This window comes from Nannospalax galili, unplaced genomic scaffold (assembly GCF_000622305.1).
Source record: "Nannospalax galili isolate Female #2095 unplaced genomic scaffold, S.galili_v1.0 scaffold161, whole genome shotgun sequence".
NCBI classification, from domain to species: Eukaryota; Metazoa; Chordata; class Mammalia; order Rodentia; family Spalacidae; genus Nannospalax; species Nannospalax galili.
Window position 1 is genome coordinate 2,325,569 of NW_008348586.1, and position 24,818 is coordinate 2,350,386.

At 41.8% G+C, this 24,818-nt stretch overlaps 1 protein-coding gene across 4 annotated transcripts in view; it reads right to left on the bottom strand.

Annotated features, from left to right (window-relative positions):
• Positions 1–24,818, bottom strand: part of Armh3 (armadillo like helical domain containing 3) — a 253,901-nt gene that overhangs the window by 217,194 nt on the left and 11,889 nt on the right. For 2 of the 4 annotated variants that reach the window (XM_008845618.3, XM_008845617.3), the window contains exons 2-5: positions 19,378–19,490; positions 10,992–11,048; positions 10,740–10,886; positions 7,365–7,472 (exon numbers count right to left, since the gene is read on the bottom strand). In XM_008845618.3, the coding sequence (XP_008843840.1) occupies positions 7,365–7,472; positions 10,740–10,886; positions 10,992–11,048; positions 19,378–19,479 (414 nt within the window). In that variant the 5' untranslated portion in view covers positions 19,480–19,490. The remainder of the gene's footprint in view (positions 1–7,364; positions 7,473–10,739; positions 10,887–10,991; positions 11,049–19,377; positions 19,491–24,818) is intronic. The other 2 variants (XM_029569626.1, XM_008845621.3) reach the window with 1 other exon arrangement.

Below are 24,818 nucleotides of genomic sequence, written 5' to 3' on the forward strand. Positions count from 1 at the left end.
TCAGCCAGAGGACTCAGAGAGTTCTTGGGAAGCGCAGGATTTTGTAGACTATGGATACCGGGTTTTGCTGAAATAGCAGCTCCTCTATATCCTTTAACAAAGAGTGGGACCCCTTTTGTCTGGACTGAAGAACACCAGAAAGCTTTTGACAAGATAAAAGAGCACTGCTGACGGCTCCAGCGTTAGGATTGCCAGATCTGACAAAACCTTTCATCCTATATATAGATGAAAATAATGGGATGGCAAAAGGAGTCCTTACTCAGACTCTGGGACCCTGGAAAAGGCCAGTGGCTTATCTCTCAAAGAGACTGGACAATGTGGCCGCAGGCTGGCCCCCATGCTTGAGAATCATGGCGGCAATAGCATCCCTGGTAAAAGATTCAGATAAACTCACTATGGGTCAGCCCCTGACTGTTATAACACCACATGCAGTGGAGTCCATCATTAGACAGCCTCCTGACAGATGGTTGTCAAATGCCAGGGTGACCCATTATCAGGCATTACTATTAAATCCAGAAAAGATCAAGTTTGGTAGCCCTGCCACCCTAAACCCCGCCACGCTGCTACCAGCCACCGAGAAAGGCACTGAGATTCCCCATGACTGCCAGCAAATACTTGCAGAGACACATGGGGCCAGGGAAGACCTCACTGACCAGCCCCTAACAGATGCAGATGCCACTTGGTATATGGATGGGAGCAGCTTTCTACGAGACGGTGAGCGTAAGGCGGAAACGGCGGTAGTTAATGGGGAAAGAATAATCTAGGCCCAAGCCCTGCCAGCCGGAACATCAGCCCAGTGAGCTGAATTAAAAGCCCTAACTCAGGCCCTAAAATTAACAAAGGGCAAAAAGGTCAACATTTACACCGACAGCCGCTATGCATTTGCCACTGCTCAGATACATGGAGAAATTTACCAGAGGCAGGGACTCCTCACCTCGGCTGGTAAGGACATCAAAAACAAAGAAGCGATAGTTCTCGGCTGGTAAGGACATCAAAAACAAAGAAGTGATAGTGGCTTTACCAGCCTTGTACTTGCCAAAACAGGTCAGCATAATTCACTGCCCTGGGCATCAACGAGACCAGGGGCCGATTGCTCGAGGCAATCGGATGGCAGATGAAGCTGCACGTCAGGCAGCAGAAGGCACCTGCATTTTCTACACCCATTCAGACCTGGAGGCTGAAATTGAAGCACAAACAAAGGAGGGAGATGCTCCTTTCACCTACACTGAGCAGGGCCAAGATGGGCTGGTTTGGACATCCACGGAGATGAGTCATACAAAACACATGTAATTGATAAGAGGTTAGGGTGGACTGGACTGGTCTGGGCTCCGCATTCATAAAGATCTGCCCACACTCTTGTAATTGATGCTGGGCTGGACTGGAATTGGCTGGACATTCATGTAGATGAGTGCACACATCAGTTATTGATGCTTGACTGGGGTGAGCTGGGCTGGACATCCATGTAGATGTACCCGCACACCAATGATTGATAAGGGCTGTCCTAAACTGGGCTGGGCATTTATGCAGATGTGCCCACACACCTTTATTTGATAAAGGGCTGGGCAGGGTTGACCTGGGAATCCATGGGGATGTGTCCAAACACCTTAAATTGATAAGGGTCTGGACTTCAATGTGGACCAGGCTTCAATGTGGCTGTGACAAAAAAAAAAAAAAAAAAAAAAAGGCGGGCATGGTGGTGGCACACACCTTTAATCCCAGCACTCAGGAGACAGAGACAGGTGAATCTCTGTGAGTTCAAGGACAGCCTGATCTACATAGTGAGTTCCAGGCCATCTGGGGCTACAGGAAAACCCTGTTTCAATAAGAGCAAAAAAAAAAAAAAAAAAAAGGGAGGGGGGTGAAAAATCCATCATTATGCTGGCATTATGGGTGATAAACTTAAAGACAGTAAGTCTTGAGAAAGAGGAACCAATGAAGACCACTCCATCAATTTCTTTGAGTCATGTCTTACTTCCCTCTGTCTATCACACTACCTGGCACAAAGGAACCCAACAAATATTTGTCAGAAGCATGAATGACCCAGGCATGGTGGTGCATGCTTGTAATCCTAGGACTTAGGAGAGTGAAGGAGGAGGATTACTGTGAATTTAAGGTCAGCCTAGGTTATACAGTGAGATCCTGTATCCAAAGGAAAAAGAAAAAGGAATGAGGGGCTGGAGAGATGGCTCAGTGGTTAAGAGTACTGACTGCTCTTGCGGAGGATCCAGGTTCGAATCCCAGCACCCACATGGCGGCTACAAACCGTCCTTAACTCCAGTTCCAGGGGAATCTGAAGCCATCTTCTGACCTCCATGGCATTACATGACACAGGTGCACTCACATACATGCAGACAATACACTCATACACATAAAATAATAAAATATTTTTTAAAAAAGAAAGGAAAAGGAATGAAAGATTAAAAGAATAAAGACAACTGAAATTGTTTGATTAGTTGAGAAATAAGAGACTGGACAGTAGGGGGGGGAAAGACAAGTATGAGACTATGTCCTGAGGGATAGTCTCTATAGTAATGATCTAGAGATAAAAGATGAGGAAAGGTCCAATCATGGTGACATAAGCCTGTAATCCCAACATGAGTTTTCTTTTAGAGGTAATGAAAATGGGTTTTAAAATTAATAGTGGTGATACTTGCTCTTAAAAGGATTAACTATATGGTACATGAATCATGAAGGTGTTATAAAAAGATAGTACCTTAGCCAGGCAGTGGCACACACCTTTAATCCTAGCACTCTGGAGGCAGAGACAGGTAGATAGATCTCTATGAGATCAAGGCCAGCATGGTCTACATAGCAAGTTCTAGGCCAGCTGGGGCTACAAGGAAATCCTGTCTCAAAAAAAAAAAAAAAAAAAAATAAAAATATGTCTAAGTACAAAGAATAGTCTAAGTACAAGATGGAACGCACACACACACACACACACACACACACACACACACACACACACACACACAAAAGAGGAGCAGGGAATTGTAGAAATAGCCTTTAAGAGCACTTGCTATTCCTGCAGACAATCTGGGTTTGGATCCCAGCAGCTACACAGCAGTATACTGTCTATAACTCAAGTTCTGGGAGATCTGATGCCCTTTCTGGCCTCCACAGGCATTAGGTATTCAGGTGGTATACATGCATACATGCAAACAAAACATTTATACACATAAAAAAGGGAATTGTAGAAATAGCCTTTAAGAGCACTTGCTATTCCTGCAGACAATCTGGGTTTGGATCCCAGCAGCTACACAGCAGTATACTGTCTATAACTCAAGTTCTGGGAGATCTGATGCCCTTTCTGGCCTCCACAGGCATTAGGTATTCAGGTGGTATACATGCATACATGCAAACAAAACATTTATACACATAAAAATAAATCTTTTTTTTAAAGAATAAAAAGAAAGAAAGACGGAAAAGGGGCTGGAGAGATGGCTTAACGGTTAAGTGTACTGGCTGCTCTTACAGAATACCTAGGTTTGAATCCCAGCACCCACACGGCAGCTAACAACTGTCCACAACTCCAGTTCCAGGGGATCCAATGCCCTCTTTTGTTCTCCATAGGCACTGCACAACACAGGTGCACAGGTTGTTATGCAGGCATAACACTCACATAAAATAAAAATAAATAAAAATAAAAATTTTAAATAGTAGATGTAAAATTTTGAGGACGGGGGCTGTAGAGATGGCTCAGCAGTTACAGCACTTACTGCTTTTCCAGAGGACCTGAGAGTTCAGTTCTCAGTACCCATGTCAAATAGCTCACAACTGCCTGTAACTCAAGCTCCAGGAGGATCTGACTTTTCTGACCTCCATGGATACCTACAGTTATGTACACACACACACACACACACACACACACACACACACACACACACACTCATCACATTAAAAATAATAAAAATAAAATCTTTGAAAATTTAATTTAGGGGCTGGAGAGATGGCTCAGCAGTTAAGAACACTGGCTGTTCTTGCAGAAGACCCAGGTTCAAATCCCAGGACCCACATGGCAGTTAACAACTGTCCATAACTCTAGTACCAGGGAATCCAACAGCCTCTTCTGTCCTCCACAGGCATTGCATGACATGGGTGCACTTACCTACATGCAGACAATACACACATACACATAAAATTAAAATAATAAATAAAATGCTTAGAAAAAAAATTAAGCAGGGCATGGTGGCACAAGCCTTTAATCCCAGCACTTGGGAGGCTGAAGCAGGCAGATCTTTGTGAGTTCAAGGCCAGCCTGGTCTACAAAGCAAATTCCAGGCCAGCTGGGGCTACTATGAATTTTTCTGCACCATATGTGTGCAATGTGCATGGAGGTCAGAAGAGGGCATTGGATTCCCTGGAACTGGAGTTACAGGTGGCTGTCAGCTGTCAAGTGAGTGCTAGGAACCAAACTCAGGCCCTCTGTAAAAGCAGCAAGCACTCCTAACCATTATACCATCTCTCCAGCCCCTAACTCTATTTCTTTTAAGACAGGGTATCCCTGTAGCCTGGAACTCACTAAACAGACCAGGCTGGCTCTGACCTCACAGAGATCCACTTACTTCTGCCTCTTGTGCGCTGGAATTAAATATGTGGGCCAGCACTCCCAGCCAGTCCCAAATCTAAAAATTTGAGGGCAGGCAAAGGAATTTTTTGGTGCAAACCTGACAACATCAGTTCAATCCCTTAGGGTCCACATGATAGGGAGAACCAACTCCTGAAAGTTGTCCTCTGACCTCCACATATGACCTCCACTTTGACACACTCTGGTGGGCACACACACACACACACACACACACACATAAATAAATAAATAAATAAATAAGTAAATCCTTAAAAAAGAACTATCAACTGGGGCTGGAGATACAACTCAGTGTAATTTCAAGCTGTGGTAGATTGAAAGAAAATGTCCCCCATAGGCTCCAAGTATTTGGACATTTTGTCCTCAGATGGTGGCGCTGTTTTGGAAGGTCTTAGAAGGTGTGGCTATCCTGGAGGAAGCACGTCACTGGGGGTGGGCTTAGAGAGTTCTTAAGTCTTGCCGGATCTCCAGTTGTTCTCTTGCTTCCTGTGCCTGCTTGAAGATGTAGAGCCTAGCTTCTGCTCCTCCTCCAGCCACCTCTGCTGACATGCCTCCATGCCATGATGGACTCTTGGCCCTTTTGGACCTGTAAGTCCAAATAAATTCCTCCTTCTATCAATTGCTTTGGTCAGTGTTTCTATCACAGCAACATAAAAGTAACTAATATACAAGCCAAGAATGGTGGCATGCACCTTTAGTCCTAGCTTCTCAGGAGGCTGAAGCAGAAAGATCATTTGAACTCGTAAGTTCAAAATCAGCCTAGGCAATATACCCAGACCCATCTCAAAAAGAAAAACTTCTGAGGTGGCCTGATGGTAGATGCCTATAAGCCCAATAACCGGGAGATGAAAAGCTAGAAGATCAAGAGTTTAACATCTTGGGGCTGGAGAGATGGCTCAGTGGTTAAAAACACTGGTTGTTCTTGCAGAAGACTGAGGTTCAAATCCCAGAACCCACATGGCAGCTAACAACTGTCCATAACTCCAGTCCCAGGGGATCCAACAGCTTCTTCTGACCTCTGTGGGCATTGCATGACACAGGTTCACTTACCTACATGCAGGCAATACATGCATACACATAAAATTTTTTAAAAAAAGAGAGTTTAACATCTTATTCTCACAAAAGGCAGGAGACAGCAGAGGTTGAAATAGGGTAGACAGATCACAACAAACTACTACTACCATAGAGATGCCCTGGATAATCAAGCTGACCCAAATGAATGAATCTGTGAAGAAGAGAAAGAACTGAGAGCTTCAAGGCAAATTACATGCTCATGACCAACGTTTAAATATGATATGAGTGATGGAGCAGAAACTACAAAAGTTAATGAAGAGCTAGACATAGTGATGCACACCTTTAATCTCAGCACTCAGGGGGCAAGGGCAGGCAGATCTCTGTGAGTTTGAGGCCTTACCTATATAGAGGTATTCCAGGCCAGCCAGGACTACATAATGATACTAGGGTTTTTTTTTAATTAAAATTGATGAAGACACAGAAGTTAACAAAAGAGCATACTCCAATGCTCTTTGTATGAAGAGATAGTGTTATTTTAGTTGCCCTTCTATTCACAGTTGGCTGAAGCAAAGAATTTATCCTGTGTAGAAAATTGGATACTTTGTAGAATTGCCTCTTCAAATATATAAGAAAAAGAAAGATGCCTGAATATATATTTTTTTTTTCAGAAGGGGTCTCCCTGTACTCCCAGCTGGCCTGGAACTCACTATGTAGACCAGGCTGGCCTTGATCTGAGAAAGACCCACCTGCCCCTCTCCCAAGTACTGAGATTAAAGACATGTGCCACCATGCCTGGCTAACTCACAACTTCTTAAGCTAAGCTGCATTTTTAATCTTCTTCAACCTTTCAGTAAACATAATCATTCTTTTTCAGGAATTGGTTTGTCTCATTGTTTTTGGAGTTAGTCTCTGATTGTTTCTCTTTATATTAATGTTTTCTTTAAAACAGGAAGGACTGGGAGGCTGGAAAGATAGATCAACAGTTAAGAGCAGCTGCTTTGCAAACGACCTGGGTTTTGTTCCTAGCACACATAATTAAGTTAACAATGATCTATAACTCTAGTTTCTGGGCATCTGACACACTTTTCTAGGCCTCCATGTGCATTGCACACACATGATACGCTTATATGCACTTATATACATGCAGGCAAAACATTCATACACATAAAATGAAAATAAATTTTTAAAAAATTTTTAAAAAGGAGTTCAATATCATCCTTATCTATATGGTGAGTCTGAAGCCAGTCTCAGCTGTCTCAAAAAACCAAAATGCTGGGCATGGAAGCAGTAGGGAGGCAGGAGCAGGAAGATCTCTGTGAGACTGAGGTCAGCCTGATCTACAGTGAGTGCCAGGACAACTGGGGCTACAGGGAGACCCTGTCTCAAAAAAAAAGCAAACAAGTAAGCAATAGAGCACTTACCATGCAAAACACCAGTTTGATTCCCAGCACCACAAAAATAATTACTCTTATATACTAGCTTTTTACATTTAATTCATAAATGTTCATATAAATGCACAATCATATGATATAAATAGTAAAATAAGCTTTTCAGTTTTTACCCTGATAAAAGGGATAAAGAATGCATCAATTTAAATTTGAATTTAAAGTTTTCCTTAATCATAAAGGAAATATTCAAATGCAAGGCTCAATTCAATCATTTCTAAGTATCTGAGCCTAAAGCTTCTAGTACATCTGTCTGCAGGTGGCATTCATGAACAACTGCCAAGAGCAGCTGTTCATAACCATATCTGTATCTTACGCCTCACCTTCATGCACAACTCTGCTTTGTCAAAGCCCATCAGCATGTTGATAATGTCAAATCCAGAGGTAGATTTATTCTTTTGGTGGACTCCTCGAATAAGTGCACACAAGGTCTGCAGAGATGAAAAAAATAATTCTTTCTAGAGAGGAAATCTCAAAAGCAACTACGACTTCAGAACTAGAATGCCCTTTTGAAAAGCTGACCTTCAATTTGTCTGTTACTCTGAGCTCCAAAACAGCTTGGGTGTTAATATGGGCAAAATTCAGAAATTAAGAGAGGAACAGTAGCATTCCTATAATCCCATCTCAGGAGATGGAGGTAGAGGATCAAAAGTTCAAGATCAGGGCCAGTGAGACAGCTCAGTGGGCAAAGATACTTGCTACCAAGTCTGATGACCTGAGTTTGATCCCCAGAACCCATAGAAGGAGAGAACCAGGGAGCTGGAGAGATGGCTCAGAGGTTAAGAACACTGACTGTTCTTGCGGAAGACCCGGGTTCGAATCCTAGCACCCACATAGCAGCTAACTGTCCGTGAGTCCAGCTCCAGGGGATCTGACAGCCTCTTCTGTCCTCCATGGGCATTGCACAACATGGGTACATGTACTTACATGCAGGCATATCACTCATACACATAAAATAAAAATAATTAAAAAAAAATTTTTTTAAAAGGAGAGAACCAAATCCCACAAGTTGTCCTCTGACCTCCAAAGGCACCCAATTTTATTTAAGTCATAAATGTTATGTGCAGGCACACACACACAAAAAAAATAAACACTAACAAAAAAGTTTACAAAGGGTTGGAGATAGCCAGTGGCACATGCCTTTAATCCCAGCACTTGGGAGGCAGAGGCAGGTGGATCTCTGAGTTCAAGGCCAACCTGGTCTACATAGTGAAGTCTAGGCCAGCTGGGGCTTCAGGGAAACCCTGTCTCAAAAAAAATAAAACAAAACAAACAAAAAAGAGGGGCTGGAGACATGGATCAGCAGTTAAGAACACTGGATACTCTTATAGAAGACCTAGGTTAGGTTCCCAGCACCCACATGATGGCTAACAACCATCCACAACTCTAGTTCCAGGGAATTCAACACCCTCTCCTGACCTCCATGGGCACTGCATGACATGGGTGCACTTATATATATGCAGGCATTAGACCCATACACATAAAATAAAATAAAATAGTTTGAGAGAGTGAGAAAAAGAGAAGCTAAAGGTCATTCTTAGCTACACAGCAAGTCTGAAACCAGCCTGGGTTACATGAGACTCTGTCTCAATCAAAAAAGAGGATTGTGCTGGGCATGGTGGCGCATGCCTATAGTCCCAGCACTTGGGAGGCAGAGGCAGGCAGATCTCTGTGAGTTCAAGGCCAGCCTGGTCTACATAGTGAGTTCCAGGACAGGCTGGGGCTATAGGGAAACCCTGCTTCAAAAAGACAAAAAAAAAAAAAAAAGAGGATTGCTAGGCTTTGTTAGGCACCAGGCTAGCCAAAAAAATAGCAAGTTCCAGGTTCAGAGACCCTGTCTCCAGTTAATAAGGCAGACAACAATAAAGGAGGATATTCAACTTCCTCTTCTGGCCTCTACACATGTGCATACAGGCACATGGAAGCACAGGATACACAAAAAATTTAAATTTAAATTTAAAAAAAAAAGAGAGAGGCTTTAATCTCAGCACTCGAGAGGCAGAGACAGGTGGATCTCTGTGAGTTCAAGGCCAGCCTGGTCTACATAGGGTGCTCCAGGTCAGCTGGGGCTACAGGGAGACCCGGTTTCAAAAAGACCAAAAAAAAAAAGAGAGAAGAGGAGCCTGGGAGATGGTTCAGTCATTAAGAGCACTGGCTGCTCTTCCAGAGGACCCCAGTTCAGTTCCCAGCACCCACATGGCAGCTAACAACCATCAGTAACTCCATGAATAACTCCAGTTCCAGGGTATCCAATGCCCTCTTCTGGCCTCCACAAGCATTGCATGCACTACTTGCACATGGTACATTTATACACATTCAGTCAAAACACTCATACACATAAAAATAAATAAAAAATAAATAGGAAAAAAAAGACTAACAAATGAAACTACTATCATTATTATTTTGGAGTGTCTGTTTTCCTTTGCTCTTTGTTGCTGTGTGGTCATTCTCTTAAAAACTGTACCACAGGAAAATACTTGAAGATGATATTCAATCCTAGCACTTGGGAGGTGCAGGCATAAGGACTAGGGGTTCAAGACCAACCTCAGCTACTTCTAAGGGTTCACGAGCACCACAAGAACAAGAACTAGGGTTGGAGAGATGGATCAGAGGTTAAGAGCACTGGCTGCTCTTCTAGAAGACAAGGGTTCAATTCCCAACACCTACATGGTGGTTAACACCCATTCTTAACTCCAGTTCCAGGATATCTGACACCCTCTTCTGGCAAAACACTCATACACATGAAATATAAATAAACAATATATATCTTTAAAAAAATAATAATAAGGTGAGGTCAGCAAGATGATTCAGTGTATGGGTACTTGCTGTGCAAACCTAGCGACTTCAGTTTGATCCCTGGAACCCACATAAAGATGGAAACTGAGAACTGATTCCACAAAGTTGTCCTGTGACCTCCACAAGAGTGTCATGGCATGTGTACACACACACACATACACACACATCACATGCATGTACACACACACATACACACATGTATCAAACACAGACACATAATAAATAAAATTAACTAAAAAATAAGGTAGAGCTGGGCATGGTGGTACATGCCTTTAATCCCTGCACTCAGGAGGCAGAGGCAGGTGATCTCTGTGAGTTCAAGGCCAGCCTGGTCTCCATAGTGAATCCAGGACAGCTGGGGCTACAGGGAGACCCTGTCTCAAAAAGACCAAAAAAAAAAGGTAGAAAGTAATTGAGGAAGACATTCAGTGTCAACCTCTGACCTCCACCTCCACCTCCACCTTCACAAACACATACAGATCATGCCAGTCGGCAATGGTAGGGTACGCCTTTAATCCCAGTACCAAGACAGAAGCAGGCTGATCTCTGTGACTTTTGAGGTCAGCCTGGACCATATAGCAAGTTCCAGGCCAGCTGGGGCTACAGGGAGACCCTGTCTCAAAAAGACCAAAAATAAAAACCAAACACATACACTAGATACACACACACACACACACACACACACACACACACACACACACACAAATCCTAAATAAAAAACAGGAAAATGGCTTAACAAACATTATTTAGATTTCTTTATTAGTTAAAGAAATTATAAAGAAAAAAGAAAGCAGAAGCAAACCTCACACCTAAAGGCAATTCTAGGTACCTCAGTTTCTAACAGATGGGCTACAGTTCCTTTCTCCTGTTAAACAAGGCTTCCCTAGTCTCCCAGCTTATACCTGTAATGCATTGACAACTCGAATTGGATGCTCCTCTCCCAGAGCCTGGATGCAGTGTTGAAACAAGCAATTAATATTGTCCTTGATCTTCAATAACTCCTCGCCATCAAGAGATTCCAGTTTGCCTTCTAGATAGTCTAAATTCACCTGTCAAAGAAACAATATGGGCCTGAGAACATTATTAGTGAAGCACCTAGAACATACAACAGGACAAAGTCACCAGAAAATCCCACATATGCCACCCACTCTTACCTTCATAAGGAAGAGCTCCTCCCAAAACCGAGGACTGCACTTACTGGGGTCCTCCTTCTGAAATCAGAAGAAAAGTATGTTCAACTTTCCTAGAAACTCCAAAAGCATTAAAAAAGGGGTCAGCCAGGCATGGTGGCACACACCTTTAACCCCAGCACTCCAAGGTAAAGGTAGAGGCAGACTGACCTCTGTGGTTTCAAGGTCAGCCTGGTCCACATAGTGAATTCCAGGCTAGCCAGGGCTACACAGTGAGGGGGGTGAAAGGAAAAAGAAAAACAAAAAACACTAGGGGTTGGAGAGATAGTTCAGTGATTAAAAGTACTTACTGCTCTTCCAGAGGACCCAGACTGAGTTTCCAACACCCACATCAGGTAGCTCACAACCAGCTATAAATCCAGTTCCAGGGGATATAACACCCTCTGGTCTCCTGAGGCACCAGCATGCACATGGTGCATGCATATAAACTCACATAGGCACACATACATAAACATAAATAAAAATAAATCTTAAAAAGTATTGTCAGGAGTTAGAGAGATGGTTCAGCAGTTAAGATCGCTGATTACACTTGCAGAGGTTCAATTCCCAGTACCCACATGGCAGCTAACACTGTCTGTAGCTCTAGTCCCAGGGGTTCCGACAGCCTCTTCTGACCTCCGTGGACATTGCACAACACGGGTGCAACTTACCTACATGCAGGCAATACACACACATACACATAAAATAAAAATAACAAATAAAATTTTTTTTAAATTTTTTTTAAAGTACTGTCAGCGGGCGTGGTGGCACACACCTTTAATCCCAGCACTCGGGAGGCAGAGACAGGTGGAGCTCTCTGAGCTCGAGGCCAGCCTGGTCTACATAGTGAGTTCCAGGCCAGCTGGGCTGTATCTGGTCTCAGAAGCCAAAATCAAGTGGCTAAAAAAAAAAAAAAAAAAAGTACTATCAACTTTATCTTTCAAACTTAACTCTGAAAATGTTTTCTCATTTTAGACTACTAATAGTTGTTTTAGAATTTTCTTTCCCAATGGAAGGTATTGTGTACAGATGTATATTCCCTGCACCAAAAGTCAAATAATGTCTCAAAATGTTTCCTTCAAATATTTCTCTCCGCCCCCCCTCAAAAACACACACACACACACACACACACACACACACACACACTCCCTCACTCACTCCCTCCCTCCTGCACTCCCAGTTACATAGCAAGTTCAAGGCCAGTCTGGAATATATAAGACCCTGCCTCAAAAATAAAAAAGAGGGGGCTGGAGAGATGGCTCAGTGGTTAAGAGCACTGACTGCTCTTGAAGAAGACATCGGTTCAAATCCTAGCACCTACATGGAGGCTAACAACTATCTGTAACTCCAGTTCCAGGGAATCTGACGCTCTCCTCTGGCCTCCACAGGCATTGCACAACATGGGCGCACTTAAATGCATGTAGGCATAACACTCATACATGTAAAATAAAAATAATTTAAAAATAAATAAATAAGTAAATAAATAAATAAAAATAAAACCCCAATATGGAAGTACATGCCTTTAATCCCAGCATTCAGGAGGCAGAGGCAGGTGGATCAAGGCCAGCCTGGTCCACATAGTGAGTTCCAGGACAGCTGGGACTAGGGAGTCCCTGTCAAAAAAATAAATAAATAAAATAAAGATTATTATTTTTTTTTTTTTTTGTCTTTTTGAGACAGGGTCTCCCTGTAGCCCCAGCTGTCCTGGAACTCACTATGTAGACCAGGCTGGCCTTGAACTCACAGAGATCTGCCTGCCTCTGCCTTCCGAGTGCTGGGATTAAAAGTGTGCACCACCACACCCAGCAACAATCATTAATTATTAATTAATTAAAAATAGTCCTAATCATCAGGCTTGGTTGTTGGGAGCTATTAGTATAAGCACAGCTGTTATGTACACTGAGCTGTGGCAGTCTTGCTTGTTTACTTTATGATCTTTCACCTTGACTCAAGAGTTTCTGTGTTTTGCACACAAGTACAGAATTGTTCTGCCAAGTCAGGAAGAATGTGTTGATAATTTAGGGAAGACTGTTAAATGGTTGTATTCACAACAAGTATTTGACCATTCCTTGACCCTCAGATAGAGATGGGAAAAAAGAGGTGCTGACGCTAATTCAGCTAAGCAAACTGTGGCTATCTGATGTTCTACTGTATAAGAAGGCTGAGCTAAAATAAACCCAGGCTGCAGTCTCTACTGACAGTCCTCCCAAGTATCCTTCTCTGTCTCTTGTTTTTCTTTCATCCTCACTCCCCCTTTCAGGTGTTGTTCATCTTGGCTGGCTGGCTCCGGCACTTGGTGGTGTACACCTTTAATCCCAGCACTTGGGATGCAGAGGCAGGTGGATCTTAGTGAGGTCAAGGCCAGCCCACTGGTCTACATAGTAAGTGCCATGCCAGCTGGGGCTACAGGGAAACCCTGTCTCAAAAAGACCAAAAAAAAAAAATGTCCTGATAGGATCCAACTACCTACTTGTTTTTATTTTCTGTGTAGCCATTTATACTAACCAGGACAACTGTGTATTAATTTTCTACATGTCAAATTCAGTTAAGCCAGACATTTTAGCACAAGACTGTAATTGCAGCACTCAGGATGTTGAGGCTGGAGGACTGTCACAAGTTCCAGGTAAGGGTGTTAGAACTGGCGAGATGACTTTACAAATAAAGGCCCTTGCCACCAAGCCTGATGACCTGAATTAACCTACACACACATATACACACACAGAACCAGTGACGTAGTACACGCCTTTAATCCCAGCACTGGAAGGCAAAGGCAGACATAGTGAGTTCCAGGCCAGGTGGGGCTAAAGAGAAACACTGTCTCAAAAAAAAAAAAAGACCAAATAAAAAAATCAGTGTTAAAATATATATATATGTATAGTGTAATCCATAGAAATATATGTGTCAGATATATATATATATATGTATATATATATATATACATATATATATATTTGGAGGACTAGAGAGATGGCTCAGCAATTAAGAGTGCTTATTGCCCTTGCAGATGACCCAGGTTCAGTTCCCAGCACCCACATCAGGTGACTCACAACGACCTGTTAACTCCAGTTCCAAGAGATCTGACACCCTCTTTAGCTTCCACTGGTTCCTGCATGCATATGATGTACATAAACTCATACAGGCAAAAACATATATATATATGGAAGCTATTTATCTTTCAAATTTAACTTTGAAAATGTTTTTTCATCTTTGACTATTAATAGTTTTTATAAAAAGTTTTTTTTGTATAAATAAATCTTACCAGGCATAGTGGCGCTTGCCTTTAATCCCTACACTTGGGAGGCAGAAGTAGACCAGCCTGGTCTACATAGTAAATTCTAGGTAAACTGGGGCTATAGGGAGACCCTGTCTCAAAAACACAAACCAACAAAGTAAATAAATCTTAAAAATAAGACAAAAACCTTTTCTTTTAAATGTTTTTTTTTTTTTTTTTTTTTTTAATGAGAGCATTATCAGCACCAACAACCACCTATTAACTCCAATTCCAAGAGATCTGACACCCTATTCTGGCCTCTGCTGGCTCCTGCATGCATGTGATGAGCATACATAAAAATAAAATAAATCTTTAAAATAAGAAAAAAACTTTTTTTAATGATAGTTTTAAAAACATGAGGGTATTATTAGCACCACTAAAGATTTTTTGGTAAGGATTAGAACTAATATATTTAATAATTCATCTGGAATAGTGCCAGGCATGTAATAGAAACTAAACATATGCTCTTTTATAAGTATTATTCTAATTTACATGTCCATGCATGTCCACAATTGCAGAAGGGAAGTACTCCTGCTGGGAACTTGCTGACTCTAAACTTCCTTCATAGGGTATACCTTATAACACAACACTGGACCATGGTCAATCAACAGTTTTGAACACTGAAATCTCCAATCCAATTGCTAATAATTCCTCAGTTATTGCATGTGACTAGAGAAGAAGAGAGTCTAATTAAACAATTATTCTGTCCACCACAACTTAAGATGGAATATAATAATGCATCTTTTCTGGGGGTTTTTGTTTTTGTTTCTGAGACAGTGTTCCCTGTAGGCCCAGCTGCCTTGGAATTCACTATGTAGACCAGGCTGGCCTCGAACTCATAGAGATCTGCCTGCCTCTGCTCCCAAGTGCTGGAACTAAAGGTGTTATCTGATGCATGTTTTTAAAATATCTGAAATTAGGGGACTAGACAGATGGCTCAACAGTTAAAAGCACTAGCTACTCTTGCAGAGGACCCAAGTTTGGTTCACAGCACCCACATAGCAGGTAACAACCATCTGTAACTCCAGTTCCAGGAGATCCAATGTCCTCTTCTGGCCTCTGTGGGCACTGCATGCTCATAGTGCTCTTAAATGTATGCAGGCAAAATACTCATACACATAAAATAAAAACAAATTCAAAAAAATACAATACCTGAAATATATTATAGAATTCAGATCTTGATTTTTAAAATGGTCTTTTTTTTTTTTCAGTATTTTGGTCTCCCTATAGCTCTGGTGGTCTGAAACTTATTGTACGCCTAGCTTTAAAAATGGTCTTAAAATTAGGGGTTGGAGAGATGGCTCAGCGGTTAAGAACATTGACTGTTCTTTCAGAAGACTCGGGTTTGAATCCCAGCACCCACATACCAGCTGACAACTGTCTGTAACTCCAGTTCCAGGGGATCCAACAGCCTCTTCTGTCCTCCACTGGCATTGCACGACACAGGTGTACTTACCTACATGCAGGGATAATACTCATATACATAAAATAAAAATAAATAAAAATATTAATTCAAAAAAATGGTCTTAAAATTAAATCAAAAAAGCCGGGCGTGGTGACGCACGCCTTTAATCCCAGCACTCTGAGGCAGAGGGAGGCAGATCTCTGTGAGATCAAGGCCAGCCTGGTCTACATAGTGAGTTCCAGGACAGCTGGGGCTACAGGGAGACCCTGTCTCAAAAAGACCAATAAAAAGAGCCAGGCATGGTGGCACATGCCTTTAATCCCAGCACTCAGGAGGCAGAGGCAGGTGGATCTCTGTGAGATCAAGGCCAGCCTGGTCTACATAGTGAGTTCCAGGACAGCTGAGGCTACAGGAAGACCCTGTCTCAAAAAGACCAAAAAAAAAAAAAAAAAAAAAAAAATTAAATCAAAAGAAAAGTGAGCCAGGGAGCTAGAGAGCTGGTTCAGCAGTTAAGAGTGCTTATTGTTCTGCCAGAGGACCAGATTCTTCCTAGCACCACATCAGGCAGGTCACAACCACCTATGACTTCAGCTTCAAGGAATCTGACTCCCTTTTCTGGCCTCTGGAGAAACCTACAGACACATGGAACAGACACATGGAATTCACTTACACAGATACACATAAATAAAAGTAGTAAGAAATCATTAAGTCAGGTGTGGTAGCACATGCCTTTAATCCCAGAACTTAGAAGGCAGAGGCAGGTAGATCTCTGTGAATTCGAGGCCAGCTGGGGCTACAGGGAGACCCTGTCTCAGAAAAACCAAACAAACAAACAAACAAACAAATAAATGAATGAATGAGTGAATGAAAGGAAGAAGACAGGAAATTAATTATTTCTAGGTCAGCCAGAGTTACACAGTGACAAGGGTGGGGAGGAGTGTCTGGCCAATATCACCCAGGAAAGGTGCTTGCTGAAAAAGCCTGGTGACCTAAATTCAATCCCTATAACCCATGGAAAGGTGGAAAGATAAAAGACGCTACAAAGTTGTCCTCTAATCGCCACACTCACTCAATGGTACATGTGCATATATGTGCACAGACACACAAAAATAAATAAGCAATAAATAAATAAATGAAAATTAAGTCTTTCTTAAAAGTATTTCAAAAAGAAATTACTCTAACCTTCCTTCCTAGCTTCAATTGTTTACCTAGATCATGACAACAAACCCCAACAAGTATTTGGGGACTGGAGAGATGGCTCAATAGTTAAGAACACTGGCTATTCTTGCAGAGGACCTGGGTTGCAAACCCAGCATTGACATGGCAGCTAACTGTCCATAACTCCAGTTCCAGGGGAACTGATGGCCTCTCTATCCTCTGCCAGCATTGCACAACATGAGTGCACTTACATACATGCAGGTAATACACACATATACATCAGATAAAAAGAATAAATAAGCCAGGCGTGGTGGTGCACGCCTTTGAGCCCAGTACTCGGGAGGCAGAAGCAGTCGGATCTCTGTGAGTTCGAGGCCAGCTTGGTCTACATAGCAAGTTACAGGACAGCTGGGGCTACAGGGAGACCCTGTCTCAAAAAGACATAAATAAATAAATAAATAAATAAAAGAGTAAAATATTTTTTTAAAAAGATCTCATTATTTGGAAGGTAGAAGCAAGAAGATCAGGAGTTCAAGGTCTCCCTTGGCTACATAACAAATTCAAGTCCAGTCTAATCTACATGAGATCCTGTCTCATGAAAGAAAAAAAAAAAATTTAAAAAAAGTAGGGCATGGTGGCATGTGCATTTGATCCCAGCACTTGGGAGGCAGAGGCAGGCGGATCTCTGTGAGGTCAAGGCCAGCCTGGTCTACATAGTGAGTTCCAGGCCAGCTAGGGCTACACAGGGATCCTGTCTCAAAAAAACCAAAAAAAAAAAAAAAAAAAGAATCAAGTGTGTTGGTAAGAGGAGAGCTCCAAGGATCAATGATGAGCTCTTATGGTAGAGAGTTATGATCATGGATTAATTACTATGGATTGGTATTTTTTTTAATGATCTTATATTGTCAAGTCTGTCCTCAAATCTGTGATGATCCCCTTGACTCAGCCTCTTGAGTGCTAGACTTAATAACCCTGAGAAGGTGGTACCAGGGTTATTTCTATCTTTTTTTTTTTTTTTTTGCAGATATAATGTGTAAGCATATTCACATGTAAGCATGTCCTGGTACATATACATGTATGCATTTGTATACATATGCTTATGAAGGCAAGGTGATGTCAGGTGTCTTCCTCAAACACGCTCCACTTTATTTACTGAGGCAGAGTCTTTAAATGAACCCAGAGATCACTGATTTGGCTAATCTAGCTGATAGCTTGCCCCAGGGATTCCATCTTTGCCTCTCAAGCATTGGGATTACAAGTAGGCTGACATGCCCACCCAGATTTTTATGTGGGTGCTGGGGATTCAAACTCTAGTCCTCACAGCTGCACAGCAAGCACTTTATCCACCAAGCCATCTCCCTAGACCCAATGAGGTTATTTCTGACTAAAGTTATTTGCACCTGCTGCTCATACAGAGGACCTGGGTTCAGATCCCAGCACCCACTTGGTGGCTAACAACCATCCTTAACTCCAGTTCCAGGGGATCTGACACCCTATTCAGACCTCAACAGGCAATGCACACACATGGTACACTTACATGCACGCAGGCAAAACATTCATACATATGAAACAAAAATAAATAAAACAATATTTTTTAAAAAGCTATTTGGACTAAGAAAGTAAAGAGTCAAGGTTGGGTGTAGCAGTGCATGTCTATGATCCCACCACTCAAGGAACTGTGGCAGGATGATCACGCTATCACACTAAGTTTGTGAACAGCCCAATCTACACAGTAAGTTCCAGGTCAGCTTAGGCGCTGGCAAGATGGTTCAGTATATAAAGGCACTTGCCACCAAGCCTGATGACGAGTTCAATCCCTGGACCACATGGTGGAAGAGGAGAACTGACTCCTGAAAGTTGTCTTCTGATCTCCACACACATGCCACGGCACACACACATCCTCATGAAAACACACATACACATAAATACACAAATACAATGGTTTTTTTTTTTTTGGTCTTTTTGAGACAGGGTCTCCCTGTAGTCCCAGCTGTCCTGGAACTCACTATGTAGACCAGGCTGGCCTTGAACTCACAGGGATCCGCCTGTCTCTGCCTCCCGAGTGCTGGGATTAAAGGCGTACACCACCATGCCCGGCCTACAAATATAACTTTTTTAAAATTTTTAAAGGAACTGGGCTTGGTGGCACATGCCTTTGATCCCAGCCCTTGGGAGGCAGAGGCTGCCAGATCTCTGTGAGTTCAAGGCCAGCCTGATCTACATAGTGAGTTCAAGGCCAGCTGATCTACATAGAGTTCCAGGCCAACTGGGGCTACAGGGAGACCCTGTCTCAAAATGACAGAAAAAAAACAAAAAAAAAAACAAAACAATATTTTAAAGAAGGGGCTGCTAGAGAGATGGCTCAGCAATTAAAAGCACTGGCTGTTCTTGCAGAGGACCTGGGTTCAAGTCCCAGCACCTATGCAGGCAATACACTCATACACATAAAATAAAAATAATAAATACATAATTTTTTTTTAATTTTAAAGAAAGCTGAAGAGTCAAGCTGTGTAGTCTGACAGGATTCCAGGCCTTACCATGAAAATCTCATCATACATCAGCACTACTTTTTCCTTCAGTGGTTTTTTGGAGGCTGAAGATTTCCGGAGCAAGCCTCCCCGTTTCTCTACTTGAGCCATGATTAGAGAATCTGTGGTGGGGGAGAGAACCACATTTTAGGGCAGTGAAAGTAATATGTATAATACTATAGTGGCAGAAATTTATCAAGATACCTTTGTTCAAACCCATAGAACAACCAGTACCACGAATGCATCCTAATGTAAACATGGTGGTAATGATGTATAAGTCAATATAGGTTCATTAACCATTACAAATATTGCTCTAATTGGGGATACTGTTAATAGGACAGATTGTGGATATATAGAGTGCCAGAATATATGGGCTCTCTCTACCTTCCTCTTAATTTTGCTGTGAATCTAAAATGCCTTTTTAAAACCAAAACAACAAAAAAAAGAAACAGTGTTAGTGACAAATGCTTGTGATCTCGGGGGTACTGGAAGCAAGAGGATCAGGAGTTCAAGGTCATCCTCAGTTTCATAGAGTTCAAGGTCAACCTGAGCTATGTGAGACCCATAAGAAAGGAAGGGAGGAAGGAAGGGAAGGAGGCACAGCTAGTGCCAGAATGCTCTCTAGGATGCTAGGGAATCTACTGAACCATCAGTGGGAAATTTTTTAGGAAAAACAAATGATAAATAGTTATGCTACAGATCCAGCACATTAATCCAATACCCCTTCTTCAGACCAGGTAATGTCAAGACTTAAATCATTACTGAGTCTACAGCACGGCACATTTTATATCCTTAAAATGCACCAGTGGACAAAGCTTAAAGCTGATCCAAAAGCAAACAGGAAAGTGTAACTAGCTCCATCTATAATAGGTCTGGCCATGTATTTGAGGTTGAAAAAAGGAAGGCTGCAAAGCACACATTGCCCACAGACTGATGGTGAGGTTTAATTTCAAATATTGATCGAGCTTAGGACCATTAAGGCAGGAAGTGTGCTACTGACTGATGTGTTCCATCGATTTCCCAAAAGTAAGTAGGTCCTCATCACTGCAAAGTACTTAGCCTTCACTGCCTCATAAATCACACTGCACTTGCCTATCTTCAGAAATTTGTCTGGAAAGAGACTTACAGGCAGAAAACAGCAGTTAAGAGGCCAAAAATGAAATCTGACTTCAAAATAACTCAATATAATATTCTTTTAAACTTAAATATATATATATGTATATATACATACACACACACACACACACTCATAACACACTTGCAGGTGAAACAAATTTATTTTTCAATTCTATATAAAAGCAGTCCTAGACTCATGACTAAATTTTCCCATCTTGCTTCAAGAAATTCTCAGGTTTTTTTTCAAGTGAGACTTGAAATCCCACAGGTCTCCACTATAGATTTACACTCATTTCCTTACCTCCCAGATTCATTCCATTATTAACAAAGTTCCTTCTCTCATAAACCCTGAACTCTCTGTATAAATATAAGTCTATGGGGATGAAGAGAGAGCTCAGCAGTTAAGAGCACTGGCTGCTCTTGCAGAGGACCAGGTTCAGTTCCTAGCACCCACATGGTGGTGTATGTCACCACACTGAGAATAAATAAATAGAACATTTTAAAAAGAAATCTAAGTCCATTCAATGACAGGTAGGGGAGGGGTTAGGGAGAAGCCTGACTTTATTTCTAGATCAATCCAAAACAAGAAAACTAATTTTGTAAAATGACTTTTGAAAATACATACTATCTTTCAAATCAATGCCAAAATTTTGTTTAAGCTGGGAGTGGTGACACATGCCTTTAATCCCAGCACTCTGGAGGCAGAGGCAGGCAGATCTCTGTGAGTTCAAGGCCAGCACTGTCTACACAGTAAGTTCTAGGCCAGCCAATATTATAAATGACACCCTGCCTCAACAAACAAAACAAATTCTTTTGTATATAACAGATGCACTCAACAGAACCAAAGATTCTAGCTCAGATATCATCTTGCTCTAATATCACAGTCAAAAAGGGAGATTCCCACATCAGAGCATGTATCAGGCCCAGAAAATGTCCCCAAACAGGTAGCAAACACCATTAGCACAGGGACTACATCTTAGATGTCTACTGTAAATACTTGGTTCATAGTAACTGTTCAGCAGATTTGTTGACTGAATAAAGAGAAAACTTCTCAAAAATCATAGATCTAATCAGACATGGTGGTGCACATCTGTGATTCCAGCACTCAGGAGGTGGAGGCAGAAGATCAAGAGATCCATTTCATCCTCAGCGCTACAAAAAGTTCCAGGCTAGCCTAAACTACAAAGAGAGACCCTGCCTCAAACTCTGGCTGGGCATGATGGTGCACACCATTAATCCCAGCACTTGGGAGGCAAAGGCAGATGGATCTCTTTGAGATTGAGGCCAGACTGATCTACATAGTGAGTTCCAGGCCTATTGAGGCTACAGGGAGTCTCTGTCTCAAAACAAAACAAAACAAATCAATTCTGGCCAGATGGGCTAGTGATATGGCTCCCATCAGGTAAAGGGGCTTGTTGCCCAGCCTGATGACCTGAGTTCCATACCAGGGACCCACATGGTAGAAGATGTGAACCTATTCCCAGGTTGTTCTCAGACCTGTATAGCATGTCGTAGGCATACCAACACAAAAAATAAATAAATAAATGCAATGAAAAAAAATTAAACTCTGACCAAGAATGATGGCTCACATCTGTAATCCCACCTCTCAAGAGGCTGAGGCAGGACAATGGCAAGTGTTCAAAGTCAACTTGGACTACAGAGGAAGTTCAATGCAGGTCTAGGCTACAGAGTAAGACTGTCTCAACAAAACAAAACCAAAGCCCTGGCATGGTGACACACACCTGTAATTCCACCACTCCGGAAATGCAGGTAGGAAGATCATGAATTCAAGATTATTTTCAGCAAATAGAAAGTTCAAGGCCAGCTGGGCTACCTGAGACCCTTTCTCAAAACAAAAACAAACAACAACAAAAACATAGCAACTTTCAGGCTAACCAGGGCTACAAAACCCTTTTAAAAAAAAAAAAAAAGACTGAGGCAGTGCATTTACCTAGCATGGAATACACAAGGCTGTGAGTTTACTAGTACAGAAAGAAGAAAAAAAAAAAGTCCTGGGTTGGACCTAAGTTAGTTAAGGCCTGTCTCTATTATTTCACTAAGCTTTTAAATTATAACATGGTCTAGAGAAAAACCAAAGGAAAAAATAACCAAAAAAGAAAACTCTTTTAAAAAGACAATTTACATGCTAAAGCATGAAATATAGCTCCTGCTCAAAACACTTCTGTGTGGTTTAAACAGGTTGTCAGAAGAAAGATGTCCTTATCCAGGGACAATAAATTGGAAATCAAGAGGATCCTATTAAAATAAATCAAAAGCAATTCAATTCTAAGCTTAGTGGATATAGATCCTGCATGTGCTCAGCTTCAACCAGTTGATTAGCAGGACATCAGGAACTACAAGTTCCTAGATGTAAAAAGCCCATGTTTATAAACATCCCCCTCTGAGGATTTATAATTGGGTTACAGCTAATCAATGTTCACTCCAAATCTAATAAACTCACACTCTCTATTTCAGAATCAATACTTTCTAATAAGCAAAAGGGAATAGAAGAGGGAAAAACAATTCTAATTCAAGCTACCAAATTTCCTAAGAAATTAATTCTTTGGAGCAAGAGAAAATACCACCAAGGGCTTCAACTGGAATTTACCACCCAATCTGCCTGTAAACAGACTAGAAACTGACAACACAAAGCCTTCTCCAGACAGTTTCTGGGATAGTAGACTAGAAGAAGTACAGAACTAGGGCTGGAGAGATGCTCAGTAGCTAAGATCACTTGCTGTTCTTCCAGAGGATCTGGGTTTAGTTCCCAGCACCCACATAGCAACTAACAACTGTGAGATCCAACTCCCTCTTCTAGCCTCCACAGGTATCAGGTATGCGCATGATACACTTACATACATGCAGGCAAAACATCCATACACATAAAATAAAAATAAGGGGGTTGTTTTGTTTTGTTTAGGTTTTTGTCTTTGTGAGACAGGATCTCCCAGTAGCCCCAGCTGGCCTACAACTCACTATGTAGACCAGGCTGGCCTCAAACTCAGAGATCTGCCTGTCTCTGCCTTCAGAGTGCTGGGATTAAAGGTATACATCACCATGCCTAGCTAAAATAAGTAATTTTTAATTTAAAAAAAAAAAAGTGTAGAACTCGTAGAAATTTTTCTTTGGGTCTCAGAAATTAAGCCTGTGCTCTCAAACTTGAAAATAAAATATCCTGGGGCTTAGTTGGTAGAGGGCTTGCCTAGCATGCATGAAGCACTGGGTTTAGTCCCCAGTACCACATAAACCAGATGTGGTGGTACACATTTATAATACCAGCACTGTAGATAGAGGGTGAGGCAAGGAGGATCATAAGTTCAAGGTCAACTTCAGCTATACAGCAAGTTCAAAGCCAGCCTAGGATACAGGACACCCTATCTCAAAATAAATAAAATAGCCGAGCATGGTGGCTCACACCTATAATCCTAGTACTCAAGAAGCAGAGGCAGGAAGATCACCAAAAGTTTGATAGCCAGCCTCATCTACACAGTGAGCTCTAGGCCAGTGAGGACCATATAGTGAGACTCTGTCCCAAATAAATAAATACATATATAAGAACATCAATAAATACATACATGCATACATTAAGTAAGAAAATAAAATATCAGGTTGGAAAATATCAGATTGGTGAGCAGTAAGCTGCAGGTATCAGTATGTGAGAGTAATGTTTCCTTTTTCTAACCACTTTTTCCTTTTAAAAGCTTCCCCTTCATAGAAAAAAACTGATAACAGCTGGGCAAAGGACAAACCAACCAGCAGAACTAAGTCTAGAACACAGTCTAAGAGTCACTGCACCTGTTTCCTTACAAGGAACAGAACAGTATTGACCTCTACTATCTAAAAGTTCTCTCAGCATCAATGAAATGCTACAAGTATGAAAGGAGCACTTACTACATAGAGCACTGGCTTAGGCACCATGGAGTACACAAAGGAAATTTCAGACATGATTTTCTGGGAGCTCACAACCTATTAGTAGAGACACACATATAAATGGAACAGAGGGACAAAGTCAATACCATGGGGCTCAAAAAGAAAAGTATTCTATGGCTATGCTATCATCCCAGTTTTCAATCCTGGCAAAAAAGCAAATACAGCAAAGGCACATTAATCTCACAGAAATGTCAACTTGGGCTTTAGCACACATTCTCAGAAATAAGACATAAACAGCTGGGCGTAGTGGTGCACGCCTTTAATCCCAGCACTCTGGAGGCAGAAATAGGCATATCTCTGTGAGTTTGAGGCCAGCCTGGTCTACATAGTGAGTTCCAGGCCAGCTGAGGCTACAGGGAGACCCTATCTCAAAAATAAAGAGGGAGGGAGGGAGGGAGGGAGGG